Source organism: Nyctereutes procyonoides, unplaced genomic scaffold (assembly GCF_905146905.1).
Source record: "Nyctereutes procyonoides isolate TBG_1078 unplaced genomic scaffold, NYPRO_anot_genome, whole genome shotgun sequence".
Lineage (NCBI taxonomy): Eukaryota > Metazoa > Chordata > Mammalia > Carnivora > Canidae > Nyctereutes > Nyctereutes procyonoides.
This window is the reverse complement of record NW_026575135.1, coordinates 48,645,293-48,665,476: the sequence shown is the minus strand read 5'-3', so window position 1 is coordinate 48,665,476 and position 20,184 is coordinate 48,645,293. Positions and strand designations below refer to the sequence as shown.

The following is a 20,184-nucleotide window of genomic DNA, read 5'->3' as shown; positions in this document are numbered from 1 at the left end:
TCTCCTATGAACATGCATTATTATAATTAGAAAAACTGGACTGCTGCTTTTTTCTCTTTTAATTGTCCAATATTAGAGTCCTGGCTATACATATGAAACATAAAATAGATGTTATCCATTCCAGAAAATATGAGTAATAAAGAAGCATGTTACTGTTACAAAGCAAGAGTAACAGAGATTATTTTCCTATGTACTGTTCACGTAATACAAAGAAAAAAATTTAGTTTCATCTAATTATTAGTAATTTTTAAGTTATTAATTTAAAATGATCAACTCAGGAACCTGGGTTTTAAAAATGGAAACGACAAATCTTTTTCTAACCTAATAACCTACTGACCCAATGACCTCCTTTGGAATATAGGTTAAATCTGGTATCATTTCCTTTGGAATTTAGGTTAAATCTGATTACTGGGACTGTTGGCTCTATTAACATTAATTAAAATAATGCTGAAATTTAATTGCTGGTATAATACAGAACCCAAGCAACAATCTTTAACTATGTTTATCACCATTTATGCAAAATTCTAACTTGCTTCTGCAGATTGCTCAGTGTTTGTATTACAGCTAAAAAGATAATTATTCCTAAGAAAACAATTTTAACTTGTAAAGAAAGATCCAAATACTTTTAAAATTGTTTAATATATGAATAAAGATGAAATTAAACAGTTCTCAACTTAAAAAAATGAATAATCTACATAATGTATAATATATACCTGGCATGTCTGGCAATGCCATTGCAAATTAATGATGAAAAAATAAGATGTTAAGTAATCCTAATTCTACCTCTCCTACTACTGTGCTCAAAGCCTTAATTTCTTAATTTTCCACCTTTAGTATTAATAAAATGAAGATCTGTAATATTTTAAATATTATTTTATATCAAATCCAAGATTTATAGTTATTGAAGAGAATAAAATAAACCTCAGGGGGCGCTTGGGTGGCTACATTGGTTGAGCATCTGACTCTTGATTTTGGCTCAGATCATGATCTCAGGGTCCTGGGATTGAGCCCTGAGTGAGTTCCGCACTCAGCTGGGAGTCTTCTCTCTCTCATCCTCTCCCTCTGCCCCTTTCCCTGCTCACTGGCATGTGTTCTCCTTCAAAAAAAACCAAAGAAAACAAAAAAACTCCAGATCATATTTGAGGATCATTACCAGCACTTGAGACTCAGCAAGTGACAAATTGTTGCATCTTATTTTAGCAGAAGAGGTATACAATTTAAACAGCACATATTTGATATTTGATATTGATATTTGAAAATTTTATATTGATATTTGAAATTTTAGGGTTCTTGGGTCTAGGTACAAGTTGAAAATCCTGATTGGACAAGGTCAGGTATTCTAAGTTTTAGAAGAGCACAGGAAAGGCTAAGAAAGCTATAGCCAAGATTAATTGGTAAGCAGGTATCTCAAGGGCCAAATCTTGCCGGTGAACATTCAGTAAGTGGCAGCCTGTCATTTCCTGAATCACCGCTGAGCTATTGAAGTACTATGTCTTAACTGTGGGGCGACTCTCCACACCTAGTTTTATAGGACTGTGCTAACATGACTAACACCAGAGAACCTATGCCATATGCAGCTGGATGGATATTTTCCTAGACACAGTGGTAACCCCCATCAGTTCTCATTTATGTACGAGGGGCTATAATGTTTTCCTTTCTTCCTATCAAAGATTTGCACAATTTCGAATTGTTCTTGGAGATTTTAATTTTGCTGGTATTCAGCAAGCCAATCGTATCCTGGGACCCATTTACTTCATCACTTTCATCTTTTTTGTGTTCTTTGTCCTGCTGGTAAGTATGACCATATATGTTCCTTTTGCTTATATTTTTTTAGAATAAAAAAAAATGAAATTGACTTAGAAGAAATCACAGTATCACTGCTTAGCGGTCAGAACTTTTTACATTTATTAGGAATTGTGTGGATTCCTAAGAATCCAGGCTATGTCCTGTGTCTAGATGTTTTCAATTTGTCCAAAGGAGACCATAATCACAGTAGTTACCATCTTGGTGTCTCCCGTGTGCTAGTCATGTGCTCAATCTTCTCCACATATAACTTGAATATCCCAGGTCTCTCCAGCCCAAGACATCCCACACTGGTAGGGATGAATATGCTCTGCCCATAGCACAATGGCTTCTAGCTCTTATGGCTAAAAGCTCCTACCTTTGTGATTTTTAGAAGTCTCCAGGATGGGTCTTCCATGTGTGCAGGACAAATTGATTTGGTCTTCCTAATCAGGAAAACTTGTTTTCCTAGTCCAGGCATTGCTGCAGTCCTCCTTAAAAACATTTTGTCAATGTGCAGCAGTTATGCCCTGGTGGTGGCCAAAAGTCCTCAGAGTGACAGAGTTGGGCTTCAGCGAATGGTAGGCGGAGAGTAAAATACCCTTACCACAGCTGTTTGTATTATCTGAACAGAGTATTCATAAGAGCTTTAGTATGGCTGTGCATTTAAACAGCTTATAGAATTAAAAAAAATACTCTCATGAACATATAGTTACATTATTCTATTTTCTTCTGATATGCAATGTTTACCAATTAGTGTATTTGCATGTGTGTATACATACATACATACCAGTTCATATGCATATTTTATATTTTCTCATTTACCATATTTTCCTATATCCATACTCTATACATTCCTCATTCTACTATGTTATAGTCTGCATGGCCATTTCTCTATTACTATCATATGAGCTACGTTATTTTTATTTTTTTTAAAGATTTTATTTATTTATTCATGAGAGACACAGAGAGAGATAAAGAGCGTGAGAAGCAGGCTCCATGCAGGGAGCCTGACATGGGACTCGATCCCAGGTCTCCAGGATCACGCCCTGGGCTGAAGGCAGTGCTAAACCGCTGAGCCACCTGGGCTGCCCCATATGAGCTACTTTAAAATTTTAAATCTAATTTTACAAATCCCAGCACTCATCAGAGTCACTAACATGTAAGTTTTTACTGAAATAATTATGTGATTTTTTTTTCAGAACATGTTCTTGGCAATTATTAATGATACCTATTCTGAAGTGAAAGCTGATTATTCAATAGGCAGACGACCAGATTTTGAACTTGGTAAAATGATTAAAAAGGTATGTCCAAGTCTTTTCCTAACTCAAATTTTTTACGCTTTTATGTATTTATTCATGAGAGACACAGGAGGCTTTAGTTCACATTTGCGAGATTCGAGGACATGTTGAATTCTCATTGCCGACACTGGATTAGGGCCCTCTGCATATTCTTCACCCAGCCTTGAGTATAGTAACATCTTCTGGCCTCATTCCTGCGCCAGCCCAGCTATGTTATCACTTCTCTGCCAAAATTCTTCAGAATTTCTCTGGGCCCATCAAATAAGTCCAAGGGCCTCCTTAAGTCTCCCAACTTCTCTCTAATCACTATCACTGAACTACACATAGCGTTCCTACCTTCAACTCCATTTACAGCATTGTTATGTCCCAGCTCGTGTTTGAGCACAATGCTGTATACCATCTCTTGCTGTTCCTCTCCCCCTGCGCCTCTGCTCATGTCACTCACTGACCCCAGCAATGCTCCCTCCATCCTGACATTCTGTTCTCTGGCATCTTCCCTGTCCTCTTCAGCACCTACTTCACTTGAGTTCTTAGCAGAGTCATGAGTGTGCCATCTTGCCCACCTCTGCATAGCCATGGCTCTAATCACATCACTTCACATAGCAAAAGTCCTAAAAGACGTGAGGTTATTAGTGTTTGAAAACTGTCCCAGAACTCACTTGTAAAATGAAACTATTAATATGCCCTCCAGTGAGCTAAAGCGTAGGTTTTTTCATCTTTTTAAAGATTTTTTTATTTATTCATGAGAGAGAGAGAGGCAAAGACACAGGCAGAGAAAGAAGCAGGCTCCATGCAGGTTGCCCAATGAAGAACTTGATCCAGGGACTCCAGGATCACGCCCCGGGCCAAAGGCAGGCGCTAAACCGCTGAGCCACCCAGGGATCCCTCATCTTTCATCTCTTGATTATTATGCTGCTAATGTGCATTAGAGTGTTAACATTCTTTTTTTTAAAGATTTTATTTATTTATTCATGAGAGACACAGAGAGGCAGAAATGTAGGCAGAATGGAGAAGCAGGCTCCACACAGGGAGCCCAATGTGGGACTTGATCCCAAGACTCCAGAATCACAACCTGAGCTGAAGGCAGACACTCAACCACTGAGCCACAAGGCATCCCAAGTGTTAATATTCTTAAATGCAATAAATGTTAATAAAACTTCTTAATCATTTTTTTCAAGTTCAAGTGTGATGCTCACAAGAGCACCCCTTTTTTTCACTAGCAGGCAGAAAACATATGCAGTGACAAAGTGAAGGAAAGAAAATCATAGCATTGCCTCCATATTTCTTTAGGGTTGTAGTAGTCCCTAGAGACAAGCATTCCATATTTCTTTTTCCTTGATCAGAATATACGATATTTATTTGCTGAAGTTTTAAACTATTTTTAATTATGTCTAGAGTTACAACAATGCTCTTGAAAAGCTCAGACTAAAGAAACCTGAACAGGATGAAGACATAAGGTAGGATTTTTAACTTACCATTTAAGACTGTTTATTATATGAGAAACTCACAATGAGTGAGGTCTTGATTGCAAAACAATCACCATCCAATGTGTTGATTCCAAATACATTGTCAATACATCCTCCAATAGTGCCTAATTCTGAGAGTGCTATGATATTCTAAGCTAAGCTAATTAAAAATTAATAGAACATATGCCATGCCACTCAGAAAAAGCTTTAACAGAAAACTGGACAGGACAATACAGACCCCCTAAAAAGGTAGTTAAAAATTTTAGTCTGCACTAAGCACATTGACTTAGCTATCAAAATAAAAACATTTTTATACAAAATATTTGATACCTTTATATTTAATAAATCATTTTGCTGCCAAAATGCTTCCCAAGCCCAGGCCTGTGGCCATGGGACATAATATAAACACTTTTTTACATCTAGAGATGTGACACTCTGGAGAACTTATTAATGACCACATTTTCCAAATGACTGGTGTTATCAAAAAGACCAAAAATGCAGTTCAGAGCCTAACTATAGAGCTGATCATATTTTATGTTGGCATTTCCTTTTCTACTGTCATATGTCTCTGGTTTTTATTTTATATTCTTAGTATGAAAGGAGATTTGGCTGAGCAAGCCAGAAGAGAAGGCTTTGATGAAAATGTAAGATTTTAACTTTCTCATAAAGATAGCTTTATTAGAAATATGCCTACAAGAGTTCTGATTAATAATTGAAATGATCTGCATTCTTTAGAGCAGTAGCTGCCACCTCCAAAAACGTCTCCCAGTCTACCTATTTTGTTTAGAACAAGTCATTTCAATCCTACAAGCTACCTGTCTTATTGTTGCTCTCAGCCAGATTCTTGGTCCTACAGCTGTACAGTCGCTGTGGGATTATCACACAGGGTTTACTGAGTATACTCTTATTGACATGATTATATAATTTTCCTCTTGATATCATTAATGTGATGAATCACTTTAATGTTTTATACAGTTGACCCTTGAACAACAGAAAGGTTATGTTTACAGTACTGTAAAAAAAATCCATGTGTAAGTGGACCCACACAGTTTAAACTTCACGGGTCCACTTATATGTGGGTTTAAAAAAAATACAGTATTTATTACGAATGTATTTTCTCTACCTTATGATCTTCTCAGTACTTTAATACAGTATATAATACATAGTATATACAGAAAATGTTTTAATCAACTGTTTATAGTATAGGTAAGGCTTCAATCAACAATAGTCTATTAGTTGTTAAGTTTTCAGGGAGTCAAAAGTTACACACATTTTCAACTGCACAGGGGTTGGTGCCCCTGTGTTGTTCAGAGGTCAGTGGTACATGTACTGGAGTGAGGTTTCCAACTGTGAGGTAAGGGAGTCCCAAAATGGAAAGGCTGAAGGTTAAAATGAACTTTGTGGTGTTGGATTAGAATTGTAGGTGTGCGTGTGTGTGTGTGTATTCTATAGCTCTATCAACGCACTAAGTCTAGTAAAAACTAGGTTAGTTGCCCAGACCTTGGTTCCCAAATACCATTCTATTCTAAAAGGAACCAGGGCCTCTGAGGAGATGCGGCTAAATTCCAGGGCTGGAAAATACAACGTGAGTCTGGAATATCTGGTTGAGCCAGAAAGTAAAAGTGCTCAAAGAATGATGAAGATCTGTTAAAAAGACAAAAGGTCAGGTTCAAGGGGCCCTCACTAGCCCAATCTGGGAATATTTAAGCACCATAATGAATAATATGTGTAACCCATTGAATAACATAGGATTCCACTGACCTAAACATATACATGGACAAAAACTGGAGGAAAATGGAACTTCTGCATACTTCTCCACAAAATGCATATTAATTACAAAAAAAAAAAGGAGTTATGTCAGGGTGGGGGAATCTGGCAGACTGTGCCTTGGTCAGTATGGGAAAAAACTGAAATCATACATCTTTTGATAAGATGCTAAGAAAACACAGCTTTTATAATGCTCTTGCCAAAGATGTGTAACATAACAAAATATCACACAAAACTAAACTACTCGCCTGTATTCTTCAAAGTATCAAGAAAGCCAAGGTAAAGCTGAGGAACTACACCAGACTGAATGAGTGTAAAAGACAAATCATTGTAATGCCTAATCCTGGACTCTAGATCCTTTTACTATAAAGGGCATCACTGAGACAACCGGGAAATTCGAATGGGAGACTCAGCATTAGAGGATAATAATCTATCAATATCAATTTTCTGATTCTGATGTTTATGCTGTGATTATAAAGGAGAATGTCCTTGTAGCAGCAAATACACACTGATTTGCTCAGGGACAATGGGACATTCGTGTTGGCAACTCCAGATAGTTCGAAGGAAAAAAAAGTGTATTGTTTTTCCCTAAGTTTGAGAGTCTTTAAATCATTTCTGAAATAAAAGATGATGTAAATTGAAAATCATACTGTGTTCCCAGGGGAAATCAGCTAGAATGAACATAATACTCATCCAAGTAAAATATGGACTTAAAAGAGAGAAAGAAAACCAGGTTAGCATGACAACATTCAACACCATAATCAAAAGAACCATATCTACAATATGCAAGGAAAGAAAATGTAAGCCAAGCATATTTATATCCAGCAGACCTCTGCTTCAAGTGTAAAGGCTCAAGTAGTTTTAAACATGCAAGAACTCAGGCAGCCCGGGTGGCTCAGCGGTTTAGCGCCACCTTCAGCCCAGGATGTGATCCTGGAGACCCAGGATTGAGTCCCACCCTCAGGCTTCCTGCATGGAACCTGCTTCCCCCTCTCTCCCTCTGCCTGTGTCTCTGCCTTTCTCTCTTAAAAAACAAAACAAAACACAACAAAAAAAAAAACATCCAAGAACTCAGAGAATACTGTTGTATTCCTGAGGATTTTATAAATGGATTGGCTTCAGCCAACCAAAAGACGATTGGAGAAATTTTGGAAAAAGGAAGAGGGGAGAGAGAAGGTATAAAGTAAAAGTTGACTGGTTCGCATATATAGCTAAAAGTTAAAGAATTATCATTTAGAATTAATAACCAGTCAGAATGTATTAGTATATTTAATACAATAAGAGTAAGAAGTTGTTTCATTGAATTTAAAACATTTTTTTTCACATTTTAACATAATTAAAATCAAGATGTGCCTTATAGCTGACACTGTATCATATTGTAACTGGCAGCCTTTCTTTCTTAAGTTGTCCATAAAGAATGATGTGTCTTACACTAGACTCCATCTCTAAAATACCATGAAATACAGTAATAAGACTAAGTATATTTGGGTTAATATAGAGGAAAATACCACAAGCTCATTTTCTTGTTGAACTTGTTTCTTTGTTGAGGGAGCCACAGCAAGAAAGAGAGGACCCAGGTTGTATTAAAAAGAGACATGAAAGGGATCCCTGGGTGGCTCAGCAGTTTAGAGCCTGCCTTTGGCCCACAGCGTAATCCTGGAGAGTCCTGGGATCAAGTCGCACGTCGGGCTCCCTGCATGGAGCCTGCTTCTCCCTCTGCCTCTCTCTCTCTCTGTCTCTCATGAATAAATAAATAAAATTAAAAAAAAAGAGAGAGAGGCATGAATAAAAACAAACCACTAAAACAAAAATACATACATTCCTAAGGGCAGAAGAACCAAAACAAAAATGAAAACAAAATATACCATGTGGTAAGAAATTTAAAACACACCATAAAACAGTATGATGTAACTGTGACCAGTTATGTCTGACATATCAGTACAAGCAACTAAACTTAATTTACTGAAAAAGAAAAAAACATTTTCAGATTAAATCACAAAGCAACACCCAATTCTATGCTATATTCTAAAACATGTACCTAAAACAAAGTGATTCAGAAGAGTTCAATATAAAAGCATGAGCAGGGCAGCCCGGGTGGCTCAGCAGTTTAGCACCGCCTTCAGCCCAGGACGTGATCCTGGAGACCCGAGATCGAGTCCCATGACAGGCTCCCTGCATGGAGCCTGCTTCTCCCTCTGCCTGTGTCTCTGCCTCTCTGTGTGTGTCTCAGTAGTTAATAAATAAAATCTTTAATAGGTAAATAAATAAAAATAAAAGCATGAGCAAAGGTGCAAACAGGTTTAGCAAAAGATTTAGAGGACACAACTGAATGTAAGTCAAGGTAGAATTCTAGAACTAAAGAATTCTAAATGGCATGAAGGGCACTTTATGGTGCTAACATCAACTTTAATAGTTATGATTATCTATGCATCAAATAATACAGCATCAATTCCATCAAGTATGGCCTACTAAACTTATAAAATAAGAAACAGACAGGAACACACTAAAAATAGAGAAGAGATCAGGAAAAATAAAAGGCTAAAAAACCCACAAAATAATATAATGGATAAGGTGACCTTAGAGTTGTGAATCTAACTTTATACTCTCAAAGATATGTCTGCTTTTCAAAAACCCGTTCATGAAAAACATTCATATATTGGGCCACAAAGAACCTCAATAAATCCTTGGGATCCCTGGGTGGCGCAGCGGTTTGGCGCCTGCCTTTGGCCCAGGGCGCGATCCTGGAGACCCGGGATCGAATCCCACATCGGGTTCCCGGTGCATGGAGCCTGCTTCTCCCTCTGCCTGTGTCTCTGCCTCTCTCTCTCTCTGTGACTATCATAAGTAAATAAAAATTAAAAAAAAAAATTAAAAAAAAAAAGAACCTCAATAAATCCAAAAATTGGTTAATATAGAAAAGATTATTTAAAAGCAACACAGTAAAAATGGTTTAACAAAATGAGGAAATAAAAAGATTAAGATTTTATTAAACAATTCTTGTGGTGCCTGAGTAGCTCAGTCGGTTAAGTACTGGACTCTTGATTTCTGCTGGGATCATGATCTCAGCTTGGTAAGGTTGAGCCCCTTGTGGGATGCAGTGCTCCGCTCAGCTCATGGGGGAGTCTGCACCTCTACCCAATCTTCTCCTGCCCTTCCCCCCACCCACACATGCACTTTTTAAGTCTTTTTTTAAAAAAACTATTAATTATTAAATCAAATAGGAAATATAAAATAAAATCACAGAATTCTTATGAAAAAACATAAAAACACTATAAAGGAGAATCTATGAGACAAAGTCAAATGCCAGAGGAAAATCAACAGCCTTAAATTTACCAGTAAAAATCGAAACAGAAAAACTGATTTTAATATGTAACTCAAAAAGTGGGCAGCCGGGGTGACTCAGCAGTTTGGCACCGCCTTTGTTCTGGGGGCAGGGATGAACCTGGGGACCCGGGATTCCACATTGGGCTCCCTGCATAAAGCCTGCTTCTCCCTCTTCCTGTGTCTCTGCCTCTCTCTCTCTCTGTGTCTCTCATGAGTAGGTAAATAAAATCTTAAAAAAAAAAAAAAAAAAAAAGCAACTCAAAAAGTTAGGAAACAATAGAAAAAATAAATAACGATAAAAAATAGAATTAATGAGTGGCAATACAAAGTTGTATAAATAAAATGGCTGGTTCTTTGAAAAGATCAGTGGGAAGAAACTAGTAGTCAACAAATATGGAATAAGAGGGAAAAAGCATAAACATGCATAGTAAGAAATTTCAATGGGAGAAATAAGAAACAAGGAATTTAAAAAATACCACTGAAACTGAAGAAATACAAATTGAAAGATATTCCATGCTCACGGATGAGAAGCATTAGTACTGATAAAATGTTCATACTACCTGGAGTGATACACAGATTCAATACAATCTGTATCAAAATTCCAATGGTATTTTGCACAGAAATAGAATAAATAATCCTAAAATATGTATGGAACTACAGGCCTCAAATAGTCAAAGCAATCTTGAGAAAGAATAACTTGAGAAAGAAGAAAGCTGGAGGCTTAATACACCTTGATTTCAAATTATATTACAAAGCTTTGGGGGCATCCTAGGTGGCTCAAGGTCAGTTAAGTATCTGACTCTTGATTTTGGTTCAGGTCATGATCTGAGTTGTGAGATTGAGCCCACATCTGGCTCTGTGCTAGGCGTGGAGACTGCTTACTTAAATTTTTCTCTCTCCCTGTTCCTCTGCTCCCTCTATTGCTCCCGCTTGTGCTCTCTCTCTAAAAAAATCAAGAAACAAACAAATGAAAAAACCCAGAGCTTTGGCAAGCTAAATATTCTGGTATTTGCATAAAAAGAGACACAAAACCAATGGAATAGAGAGTCCAGAAATAAACCCTTGCATGTATAACCAATTAATTTACGACCAAAGCACCAAGAATATACAATGGGGAAGAGACGATCTCTTCAGTAAATGGTGCAGGGGAAACTAGAGAGCCACATGCAAAAGAGCAAGACTAGACCAATATCTTCCATAAAATTTACATAAAATTAACACAGACAACACAGGCAATAAATTCCTTGTCATGGGTCTCAGTGATGACTTTAATCTGACACCAGAAACAAAGGCAATAAAAGCAAAAACAAGTGGAACTACATCAAGCTAAATCTGTACAGCAAAGGAACAAGATGAAAAGGCAACCTACTGCATAGAAGAAAATATTTGCAAATTATGTATCTGATAAAGAGTTAATATTGAAAATATATAAAGAACTCATACAACTTAATAGCAACAAACAATCCAATTGGAAAATGAACAGAGGATCTGAATAGACATTTGTCCAAAGAAGACTTAAAGATCGTCAACAAGTAGTGAAAAGGTGCTCGACATCACTAATCATCAGGGGAATGCCAATCAAAACCAAATGAACTATCACCTCACACTGGTCAAAATGGCTATCATCAAAAAGACAAGAAATAGCAAGTGTTGGCAAAGGGAACCCTTGTTGCTTTTGGTGGGAATGAAAACTGGTGCAGCCACAGTGGGAAATATGGACGTTCCTCAAAAAATTAAAACTAGAACTAACATGATTACCAGTAATTCCACTTCTGGGTATTTATCTGAAGGAAATAAAGCACTTAATTCAAAAAGATATCTACACTAAGTTCATTGCAGCATTATTTAGAATAGCCAAGACATGGAAATAACCTACGTATCCATCAATGGATGAATGGACAAAGAAATGGATATGTGTATAAAGGATTATTAGCCATTTAAGAAAAAGGAAATGCTGCCACTTGCAACAATATGGATAGACCTCCAAAGCATTGTTAAGCAAAATAAGTCAGAGAAAGGCAAATACTGTACAATCTCATATGTGAAATAAAAACAACAATAAAAACAAAAAATTGAGCTCACAGATACAGAGAAGATATTGGTGGTTCGATGAGGGGAGGAGTTAGAATGGGTAAAATAGGTGAAGGTGGTCAAAAGGTACAAACTTCCAGTTGAAAAACAAGTTCTGGGGATATAATGTACAGAATGATGACTACAGTTACTAGTACTGTATTATATATCCAAAAGTTATTAAAAGTTCCCATTACAAGAAAAAAACCTCTAACTGTGTAGTGATGGATGTTGACTACACTTACTATAGTGATCATTTCACAGTATATACATATATGAAATTATATTATTATACTGTCCATCTGAAAAAAAGGGGGAAAAAGGCTCATGAAGAGGCTTCTTTGTATAACTATGCAAATAACATTTGAAAAATGAATGCAATGGGTAATTTTTTTTGGGGAGTGCGCAGATTGATGCAGTAATACCGAAAAGGGGACTGGGGATTCTAGTCAGGTAAGGCAACAGGGGTGTGGCTTCCAAGCAGCTGGGAGGGCAAATACCCACAGATGTACTCAGAAGTACATTGGCTTCATTAAACAACAGAAGTACAGAAAAGAACAGCTCAGCCTTAGCCAAGTGAAGAACAGGGAACATCAGAAATTCAGCCAGAGAAGCAGAGAAGAGGCAGTAAAACAAGAATAAGCTGATGACTTTAATTTAAAAAACCCCTAGTTCCAATGAACAGTTCTAACACCAAGTCCTCTCAAATGAATCTGCCAACTCACAGACCTGAAAGCCGGGTAGGGCATCCGTGGGGCTCAACATCACAGCCCTGGAGAGTGGACTAGTTTAAGATTCTCAACCCCATGGTGCTTGTGTGCCAAAGACTTCATTAAGACAGAAAAATTTAAAGGTTGCAGCTACAAATGGCAACTATATTTGTCTTCTGCCTTGACAGGAGATCCAAAGTGCAGAGCAGATGAAAAAGTGGAAAGAGAGGCTTGAGAAAAAGTACTATTCCACAGAAATTCAAGATGACTACCAGCCTGTAACTCAACAAGAATTTCGAGAGTAAGTAACTTCCAACCAGGGCACTGTGGGCTATCATGATATGGGGGGACTGGGGACACAAGTTACAGTACTTTCCTGAAACTAGACCTTTTGGAGATGCCACCCCTTTTTCTCATTTTTACCCAGCTTTTTGTTTTTAAAGATTTTTTTTTATTTATTTGAGAGAGAGCATGACCAAGAGGAGGGGCAGAGGGAGAAGCAGGCTCCCTGCTGAGCAGGGAGCCCAATGCGGGACTTGATCCCAGGACCCTGGGATCATGACCTGAGCCAAAGGCAGACGCACAACTGACCACGCCACCCAGGTGCCCTTTTTACACAACTTTGAAATTGAACAGAAAGCACAACTCTACTTGTTTAGATCTAAGGTGAGAGTGAAACCAATTGTTTTTATCCTTATATCTCCAAAGAGGACTGCTATTTATATTGGATATGAATGGCAGAAACTCTTCTCCAGTTTTAGAATATAAGATCCATACTTAAAAAAAAAATAATAAGATCCATACTTGGCCACACTAGGCCATGTTTTAGAAACTCCCAAGTACTTCACGGTAGGTACTAACAACCTGCTGACTCTTTATGCACAAACGTATGTTACTCATTCTCTGCTTCCTTCTAAATTATCCTCTAGACTCTTTTTATATGCCGTGGAGCTGGAGAAGGAATTACACTATGTCAGTTTAAAACTAAACCGAGTGATGCGAAAGCTTTCAGCTCTACAATCTTGAGACAAGGGCATGTGAGAACATATGGTATGATCACTGAGCATTTCTAACAAAGATTTCTCCTTGTACTGAATTATTTGGTAAACATGTACCCATTATAGATACACTATAAAAACACTACACCTATCATCAAACTATCTTCAGAGCCAATGATAATCCCAAGAGATTTCCAAATATTAAGTGCCCTTGAATGGGACCTCGTGTTTGATCCGTGCATATTACAGCAAGCATCCAGAGTACACACACTGTAACACATAAAGGATTTTATGAGATTTATTAAATTCTAGCAATGTGAAGATAAAGTACAAAATAATGCTGCTTATGGTTTGTGGGAAAGATCTCTAATAGGTCACTAAGTAGATAAAAACAGTTTTCTTAATGTTACCTAAAATATAGAAATGTTGGTGCTTTTATCATGTACCATATGTTGTAACTTCTTCTAGGATAAATTAATAAATCCTTAGGATTCTGGAAAACCATTATATAATATGGACCCCCAAATAAAATAATCTCATTTCCATTCTTCCCAATTCAAGGTCACCTAGAAAAAGTTAAAATGTAGAAGAACAAACTTCCCAATTTCCTACAGAAATTTCACTAATATTTTCACACTGGAAATTCATCTAGAAAGCTTCTAAAGTAACACATTTAAGGTTTCCTAAAAGTGTTTCTTCAACTACTCTAAAAGCAAAATATACTTTAAAAAACAAAGAACAAGGTAGGAGTATCAGGGCTAAGAGAAGTCAACTTACTCTATGAGAAGTATGAATAAGGGCACTTCAAAAGCCCTGCTTGGGTGGTTGGAAAAATGTGTGAAGTAACTCTTCTAATTTCTTTAGTAGGTTCCATAAGCCCCCCTAAAAGAGCCATATGTTCTCTTGGCCCAAACAACAACATGGGACCATAACACTCAACTTCTACGTTGGTGCTCAATTTTAAATCTATCCACTTCAGTCAGGGCAACCTCTTCTCTTAGAAATAGTACCTCAAGTTTGCTTATCAGGATAGTTCACTTGCAGTAAGAAGTGCTGACGGTTCTCTCTGCATCTTCCCCCTAGATTTCCACAAAGCTATCAACAAACAGCGTGGCCTTTCCTTGTCTTACCAATCCTCAGAGCTGCTGCCAGCCAAGAGACTTAGTCACACTCTTGTCCCCCAACATGGTCCCTGGTTGAGGTAACTCAAACAAAGCCTAAGAACATTAAGGGAAGGAAACACTTAAGGTCTCCATTTTCTTTAACTTCTAATGAAAACAAAACAAAAAACATTTACAATGACTTAGAACACTCAAGTTCTTTTATTACAAAACTCTATACAATGAAGTGCCAGACACAGCAATGCAATTATATTGGTGGCCATATATATCTATATATTATTTGTATATAGATATACAGCTTCTACTTGTACCAAAGTAAAACTATCACAACTGCCTAATTCTACCACCTACTGCTCCACTATGACACACAATACTGTCACGCAGCAGGTACGTGCCACCATGCCACTTTTGTCTATTCTACTCGCAGCCAAACATTAACAGTGAATAACCAACACCATGAAGCAGCTGTTAATTCTAAAATGAAACCAGTCAGGCCACTGACTTATAAAAATATGGTACTCATATAGATTTAGCATTATAAAGAAGGAATATATTATTTAAAACATTTAAATAGTGCATATGGACATTTTTGCATGTGTATACAAAACATTCATATAAAACAATATACAGTGCACATTAAATCAGATGTTTGGATATACTCCTGTCTGGAGACTGAAAGAAATTAAATGTACACTGCATGCTGGATTCAAATCAAAGTGATAATTTCTTTTGGCATTTTCAATTCGTTTTTCTAGGTATACATTATGAATAATCTAGCTGTTATCAAAAGGAAATCACACGGAAAGGGCTGGATTTAGTGCTTTATTCCCGAACTACATGTTCACCACGAATGAACATTCCTTCCCCCCCAAAAAAGGCATTGCACACACAAGTGAAATGTGAAATACTAGAAACACTACTTATTCTCAAGCTACTTCATGTGCTTACTATGTAATAGTGCCAGAAGTATGAGGTTCATGCTTCCCTCACTTGATTAAAGTATGTTGCAGAAGTCCCATTTTTATATGGAACTGTTAGTATTATCTAGTTAAGAAAACCATGCATGAATCAATGCATGCAAAACATGGGCACAAAGTGAGACACTCATCAATCCAAAAAAGCACCAGGAAAAAAATTAACACTTAGATTAAGCCTAACCAGAATACACTGTTATGAACTATATTCTTAGCCCAAATAAAGACACCAATCTGTGAAAATGATTAGCAGAATACGAGAAGAGTACCTGAAGAAAAGCCATGCAAAGCTAAAGAAAAATGATAAGCTTAGAGTATATGACAAGGGGCATACCACTACGCATCTCTGAACACCACTACACAACTGCTTTAAACAGCATGTGACTGAGCAAAGTGTTCCTGTTAAAAGGATGTTTTATGGATTTTGCTGATTAAAAGAGGAAAAAAAATGATGCAACCCCCTGAAGGTACATGAAAAATGCAGTGGTATAGCCCTTGTTAAGAAAGATTTAATTCAGGCATAATGATTCTTTTTGCCAACTTAGACCCATCTGACTGAACACACAAAGCTGAGCACCATCAGTGTTCCTACAGAGACATGGCTATTTTCTCACATTTTCTGGAGGTGGATGGGGGAAAAAATACAGGATCTGATTCAGACAAAGCACATCATCACCAGCTAATAAACAGTAACTGAGGAAACAGTAACTTATGTCCCATAGGCAGCATGTGATATGATTCAGTTCTGTGTTGAAGTGTGGTGTGTGTTTTCACTATACTAAAACAAGGTCACTTTTTGGTCTACCCTCTGTTATCTTCATCCAGGAGCTGTGTGACCAGTGAATTGGAAAATTTTGCTAACATACTACCTGTGAGAAAGTGTCACTTTGGAAATTAAACAGAAATGTGTTCCACAGTAGGACTTGAAATTTCAGTTGATTTTGGTTTTCTAAGAAAACATAGGACATAGTTGCATTTGTGCACATTTATAGGCTTTTCTTTCAAATTTTCAGTCATTCTGTAAGAAAAAGGCAACCGAAGAATTCAATGTGAAGATGTTCCTCTGAATTTCCTTCAGTAATTAAAAAAATAATAAAAATAAAGTTGATGATAACAAAAAGCTTGTATCTCCAAAGTTCTTGAAGTTGAAAGAATAAAGTACTAGTCTTTTGCTAACAGGATGTATCTGTAGTACAAAACAATGAAGAAAACTGGATGTTTGCTAAAGGTGTGGAGAGGACAGTCTGTGGTTAATATGGAACACCACGCTCCCTAAAGAGGGTCTACTTACCCTCCCATTTTTCTCTAGTGGCACCACAACCAAGTACAAAATGATACTCCCGGAGTGCCTGACAAAATGAACTCAAGTACCAGCCAAGTACACACGATGACAGCTTCAGGGAATACAACTGATTTTTATGATGTTTTCAAAGAGCATACTTTATATGGATTTTGAAGAATCTTGTTTGCTGATAAGAACTTCAAGAAGCCTAAGTTTGGCTTTAATTTTCTTGTACTCCCTATACTCTTCAAGCACTGGAACACGATCCTCTTTCTGGGCATTCCTAGGGAAGAAAATAAAATCTGTAATATTCTAGAGATCATCTGAAAAATAAAGTTCCAGAAGCTAAGTTCCAGAAGCTATCCTAATATGAGACACAATGTTATCAAATATAAACTCCAATAAAAAATTCCTCTGCAAGGGGCAGCTCCAGTGGCGCAGCGGTTTAGCGCCGCCTGCAGCCCAGGGCATGATCCTGGAGACCCTGGATCGAGTCCCACGTCGGGCTCTCTGTATGATGCCTGCTTCTCCCTCTGCCTGTGTCTCTGCCTCTCTCTCTGTCTCTATGAATAAATAAATAAAATCTTAAAAAAAAAAAATTCCTCTGCAAGAAAAAAGATTACTGGACTAATTCCCCCCATCTCCAAGGAAAATTCCTAAAAAACTTCTATTTTTGACGAATTCCTCTGCTGACAGATTAAATAATGCTATATTTTTATCAATGATCATTGCAAAGAACTAGGAAGTAATTAAATATCTTATTAAGATATGCACTGCTAAGCTCAGTCAGGTCTATGAGTGTATATCAAGCACCAGAGGTTACAGTCATTTCATACATTTACCAAACTGTGGCTTCAATGAAGTGACATGTAAAACATCTTACCCACAGAAAAAAGTAGTTTCCTCACTTTGTATTAATGACCCAATGCATTTCATTTTAATCTCTAGGTAAAGCATCAAACCATCCTGAGTATAATTATAAGCAAAGTTTTCTTCCATTCAGACAAAAAAAATAAGAAGATACTTGAAAAATGCATTCTTACACTGAGGGTTTTTTTTTTTTTTTAAAGATTTTATTTATTTATTTGAGAGCAAGAGAGAGAGACATGAGCAGGCGGGAAGAGTAGGAAGAGGGTGAAGCAGACTTCTCACTGAGCAGGGAGCCTGATGTGAGGCTCGATCCCAAGACCCTGGGATCATGACCTGAGCTAAAGGCTGGCACTTAACCAACTGTACCACCCAGGCCACCACACTGAGATTTTTTTTAAAACCATTTTTGCCAACTACATAGAAGTTTCAAAGTAAACACATTTTGGAATTTGTAATGTAGCTTCTGGTTTGGTAAGACCGCCCAGTTACAAACATGGAAAAACTTTTCTGAGGCCTGAGATAACACTCATTTCTGGCCACCATCTGATTTAGAATGTACTTTCCTTAAAAAAAAAAAAAAGAATATTTTTCTTACTTTTCAAAGAGTTCCACTGGGTCAGCTGTGCCCAGTTAGATAAAAGCACATGCCATACTGTATTCTAGAAGCCACACTGCTGACTGGCACCCTGTTACATATCTTAGAAATGGGGAACCTGGAATGGCCCAATAGGTAGCCTAACCAGTGATGGTCTTAGTATAAGATCCACACTAGGTGACAATACCAATCATGTTAAGGGACCTTTCCTAAAAAGGAAAAATAGGGGCACCTGGGTGGCTCAGTCAGTTGAGTGTCTGACTCTTCATTTTGGCTCATGTTGTGATTCTCAGGGTTCTGAGAATGCTCATCTGGGAGTCTGCTTGCGATTCTCTCTCCCTCCCTTCTCTCCCCTCCCTCTCTCCAAAATAAATAAATCTTTAAAAAGAAGAAAAAACAAAAATAAAAGGAAAACATCGTATTTCACAAACACTTCCAAAAGGGTGAGAATGTAGAATTCAAAAACACAACATAACTGCCACTCAACCAAGCCTAGAACAACTCTGAAATACTGTATCAGATGTTTACTCTGATTTTTTCTTGCAGTTAATAGCAGGCCTTCAAAGTAAGAAGGTATGTTTTATACTTTTATTTTCAATGGTAACATCCTTACATGCACCATTTATTTCTATTCCTATACATTCTTTTAATTTAGCATATAGGCACCTATAAGTTTAAGGAGAAAGGACTCAGTTTTGTGATGTTCAACAAACCTTCCATTCTGTTGATAAAATGCTTCTTCAAATTCCCGTAATGTTTTGCGTAGTTTCTTTTTTTCAGCTCTGGCTTTCCAAAGTTGTTCCAGTAATTCAGGCCTAAAATTTTAATAGGAAGAAAATATTACTAAAAGAGCACTATGGTTCTTAGCAGAGGTCCAAACCCTGGCTGCAAACTAGTCAGCTGGGGAGCATTTAGAATATCACCCATGCCTAAGCTACAGCCCAGACCAACTAAAAGGGAATAGCTCCAAGTAGGATTCTGCATTAGTATTTAAAGAAAAAATAAAGTGAAACCAAGGCTCCTATGGAAAATAATATGGAGGTTGCTCAAAAAATTGAAAACAGAAGTACCATATGATCCAGTAATTCCACTACTATTTACCCAAAGAAAACACAAACATTAATTCAAAAAGGTATCTGTACCCCTATGTTTATTAGGTCATTATTTAAATAGCAAAGATATGGAAGTAATCCAAATGTCCATCAACAGATGAATGGATAGGGACGCCTGCGTGGCTCAATGGTTTAGCGCCTGCCTTCCACCCAGGGCATGATTCTGGAGTCCAGGACTGAGTCCCACATCAGGCTCCCTACATGAAGCCTGCTTCTCCCTCTGCTGTGTCTCTGTATCTCTCTCTGTGTGTCTCTCATGAATAAACAAATAAAATCTTAAAAAAAAAATAGATGGATAAAGAAGGTATGGTATGCACGCACGTGCACACAAACACACACACACACACACACCACTCACACTATGGAGTATTACTTGGCCATAACAAAAGAATGAAATCCTGCCATTTGCAACAACATGGATGAACCTAGAGGGTATAATGCTAAATGAATTAAGTCATAGAAAGAAAAACAAATATCCTATGATTTCATTTATATGTGGAATCCAAAAAATAAAACAATCATATAACAACAGTATCACTAATATCGAGAACAAACTAGGTAGCTGTGAGGGAGAGAGCTGGGTGGGGAGCTAGGGAAAAACAGTAAAAGAGATTAGGAGGCACAAACTTCCAGTTATAAAATAACAGGTCACAGAAACAAAAAGTACAGCACCAGGATGTAGTCAATAGTACTGTAGTAACATTGTATGGTGACTACACTTAGTGTGGTGAGCACTGAGTAATATATAAAATTGCTGAATCACACACTGTATATCTGAAACTAATATAACATTTTATGTTAATTATACTTTA

General features: G+C 37.2%; 2 protein-coding genes across 8 annotated transcripts in view; one reads left to right on the top strand and one right to left on the bottom strand.

The window, feature by feature from the left end:
• The window catches only part of PKD2L2 (polycystin 2 like 2, transient receptor potential cation channel), a 37,673-nt gene extending 20,799 nt beyond the window's left edge, over positions 1–16,874 (top strand). The window contains exons 9-14 of the mRNA XM_055301853.1: positions 1,671–1,791; positions 2,985–3,086; positions 4,479–4,540; positions 5,142–5,193; positions 12,609–12,721; positions 16,823–16,874. Coding sequence (XP_055157828.1) covers positions 1,671–1,791; positions 2,985–3,086; positions 4,479–4,540; positions 5,142–5,193; positions 12,609–12,721; positions 16,823–16,874 — 502 coding nt within the window. The remainder of the gene's footprint in view (positions 1–1,670; positions 1,792–2,984; positions 3,087–4,478; positions 4,541–5,141; positions 5,194–12,608; positions 12,722–16,822) is intronic.
• FAM13B (family with sequence similarity 13 member B) overlaps positions 15,348–20,184 on the bottom strand; it is a 92,072-nt gene continuing 87,235 nt past the window's right edge. For all 7 annotated transcript variants that reach the window (XM_055301848.1, XM_055301847.1, XM_055301845.1 and 4 more), the window contains 2 exons: positions 18,974–19,075; positions 15,348–17,078 (listed from right to left, as the gene is read on the bottom strand). In XM_055301848.1, the coding sequence (XP_055157823.1) occupies positions 16,955–17,078; positions 18,974–19,075 (226 nt within the window). In that variant the 3' untranslated portion in view covers positions 15,348–16,954. The remainder of the gene's footprint in view (positions 17,079–18,973; positions 19,076–20,184) is intronic.